Genomic DNA, 2,709 nt, shown 5'->3' on the forward strand with positions numbered 1-2,709 from the left:
CTACGTACCAGTTAGTTACGGGGTAAGTTCATTAGTAGTATGTGTATTAGTTCACAGTTATTACTATCATCGGGTAAGTTCTATTAGTCGATGTGTAATTAGTTCACAGTTATTACTATCATCGGGGTAAGTTCATTAGAGATGTGTAATTAGTTCACAGTTATTACTATCATCGGGGTAAGTTCATTAGAGATGTGTAATTAGTTCACAGTTATTACTATCATCGGGGTAAGTTCACTAGAGATGTGTAATTAGTTCACAGTTATTACTATCATCGGGGTAAGTTCATTAGAGATGTGTAATTAGTTCACAGTTATTACTATCATCGGGGTAAGTTCACTAGAGATGTGTAATAGAAGTTGTCTTTATCTTTATCTATTTTCTTTTTCTGTATATGTTTTGGTAATTACAGTGTATTCCTAAACCAAGAACATTTTGCAATCTTAAAATACTGTTACGTCTCTGTATGTTTGTTTGTTAATTTTCCTGCGATACAAGTCCTTTCTTAAATAAAACTAGTTCATTCTTCCTCAATACAACACACTTAATTTTCACAGTTACTTTAACTTAAACACACGCTATAATTTACAACAATTCACTCACTTTTCTACCGTGCTTGACTTAATTGTCCGTCTCTATCTCCGCCTGTCAGCAACTATAGTTCCGATCTCTGTGTCTGCTGTCCTTGGTTCCCACCGACCGTAACTGCTGTCCTTGGTTCCCCACTCTCTCTCTCCTTTGTCTAGCGCACTTATATACGATAATACCGCCTGCGTAGCCTCTTCGAGAATTGTCTAGACACTCATCACGCGCTACCAGCGTCACTTGACTTCCGCTGTCGTAACACACTAGCGTTTTTCGCGAATCTTCTAGATACTCATTACGTGTTACGAACGTCACGTAACTTCCGCTGTCGTAACAATACTTTAAGAATATTTTTGTTAAACTTAGGGCATACCCTGTTGGTGGGTTTTTACTTCCGCTGTCGTAACAATACTTTAAGAATATTTTTGTTAAACTTAGGGCATACCCTGTTGGTGGGTTTTTACTATTTTGACAGAAATATCAGATAAGAAATTATTTCCATATTTATGCAAAGTTAGCTATTAGAATAACAACATAGATATGTAGTAGTAATGATTTTTACAGAATAATAACCATAAATGATATAAATGAATACACGCGCTATATTATGACTAATTTTTCGTTGATCTGCTTTGAATTGAATTCTCATGAAAAGCAAATATTCATAAGACTAATTGAGAAATATTTCATGTTACTGTATGTTCAAAATTCAATAATTTCATTTAGTTTTACAAATTACAACATCCATACAAGAATTATCTCCAGTTTCATCACCAGATAAAACTGTTAGAATTTAAGTGAAATAGATATTTAGTTACTTAACCATCTCTATTTACTTTAGAGAATGAGAAAGCTAGTAACATCATACACTATCAGAGCTGAAAGCTTCTGACTCCTGTAATAAAAGATCCTATCATATATACATTTACTAATTTACTTAGTGACCTGATCTGTTCTTATTTCTTACATACTGACATACATATACTGACCATGTACTTACATCTTTAACCATAAATAATATATATGTGAAATCATGAATAATTTATTCTTGTTGATATATTTTGAATTGTATTCTTATGAAAAGTAACTTTCATAAAACAATTGAGATATATTTTCTTTTTAAATTATGTTCAAGATCCAGTTTATTTATTATTACTACCTACCAAAGAATTTTGTCATCATTGTCATATACTACCTTTAACATTTTACTTAACTGTAATTTTAAATCTATTATGATTCTGTCATTGCATTTTTCTGCTTATTCAGATATTTATGTATATGTATTTTTGATAAGAGCCTAACTAGGTAACTAGGTTTTAGATTAGCAGAACCTCATTGATTACAATCTACGGTTAATTTTTCTTTTCCAAAGGATCTTTTTCATTCCAAGTCTAAAGTGTAACATAAGTTGCAAAATCAGAAAATTGTAATCTGATACCAGTAATTTATACAGAATAGCCCATGATTTAAAATATGAACTTTGTGAAACCTTTTGAATCACCCTTTTTTCTTCTTCTTCAGCAATTTGGGCCGATACTGGATGTCGAAATTATTTTTAATGAACGAGGTTCGAAGGTATGGAGATTGAATTCACTAAAGTTTTTAAAAATAAACACTAAGACTAGTAACAAAATGAAATGTAAAACTTTATTTAAAAAAATTTGTTATAGTATTTAAGTTTTTTTTTCATTTCACAAAATAAGTAAAAAAAATCTTTCTTTAGTATATGCTTTGGCTAACACTAGATTTTAGAGTCCATAAATAAAAATAATATATATATTTCTATGCGAGTATTGATTTTATTTTACTCACTGTATTTAAAGCATTAATTAAGTACTATACAAACAGTTTTTAGATAAAATATATTCGTTCCGACGAAACTTTAGCGACACAAGTCCTTTCTTAAATAAAACTGGTTTATTCTTTCGGAATATAACTTTGCGATACACTTAATTTCAACAGTCACGCTATAAGAAACGCTATAATTCTCAACGTACGTCTCACGTGCTCGACTCAACACTACTTAGCTCAATTACACATACTCTGTTCCGTCACGTTGTGACCGTCTTATATATATATATACAAGACTAACACATATCTAGTAAACACTAGAGCATTCATGAA

The 2,709-nt window shown here is 30.9% G+C and overlaps 1 protein-coding gene across 3 annotated transcripts in view; it reads left to right on the forward strand.

Moving 5' to 3' along the window:
* The window catches only part of LOC106465646 (RNA binding protein fox-1 homolog 2-like), a 125,463-nt gene that overhangs the window by 92,457 nt on the left and 30,297 nt on the right, over positions 1-2,709 (forward strand). For all 3 annotated transcript variants that reach the window (XM_013925881.2, XM_022393585.1, XM_022393586.1), the window contains one exon: positions 2,107-2,160. In XM_013925881.2, coding sequence (XP_013781335.2) covers positions 2,107-2,160 — 54 coding nt within the window. The remainder of the gene's footprint in view (positions 1-2,106; positions 2,161-2,709) is intronic.

This window comes from Limulus polyphemus, unplaced genomic scaffold (assembly GCF_000517525.1).
Source record: "Limulus polyphemus unplaced genomic scaffold, Limulus_polyphemus-2.1.2 Scaffold2011, whole genome shotgun sequence".
NCBI classification, from domain to species: Eukaryota; Metazoa; Arthropoda; class Merostomata; order Xiphosura; family Limulidae; genus Limulus; species Limulus polyphemus.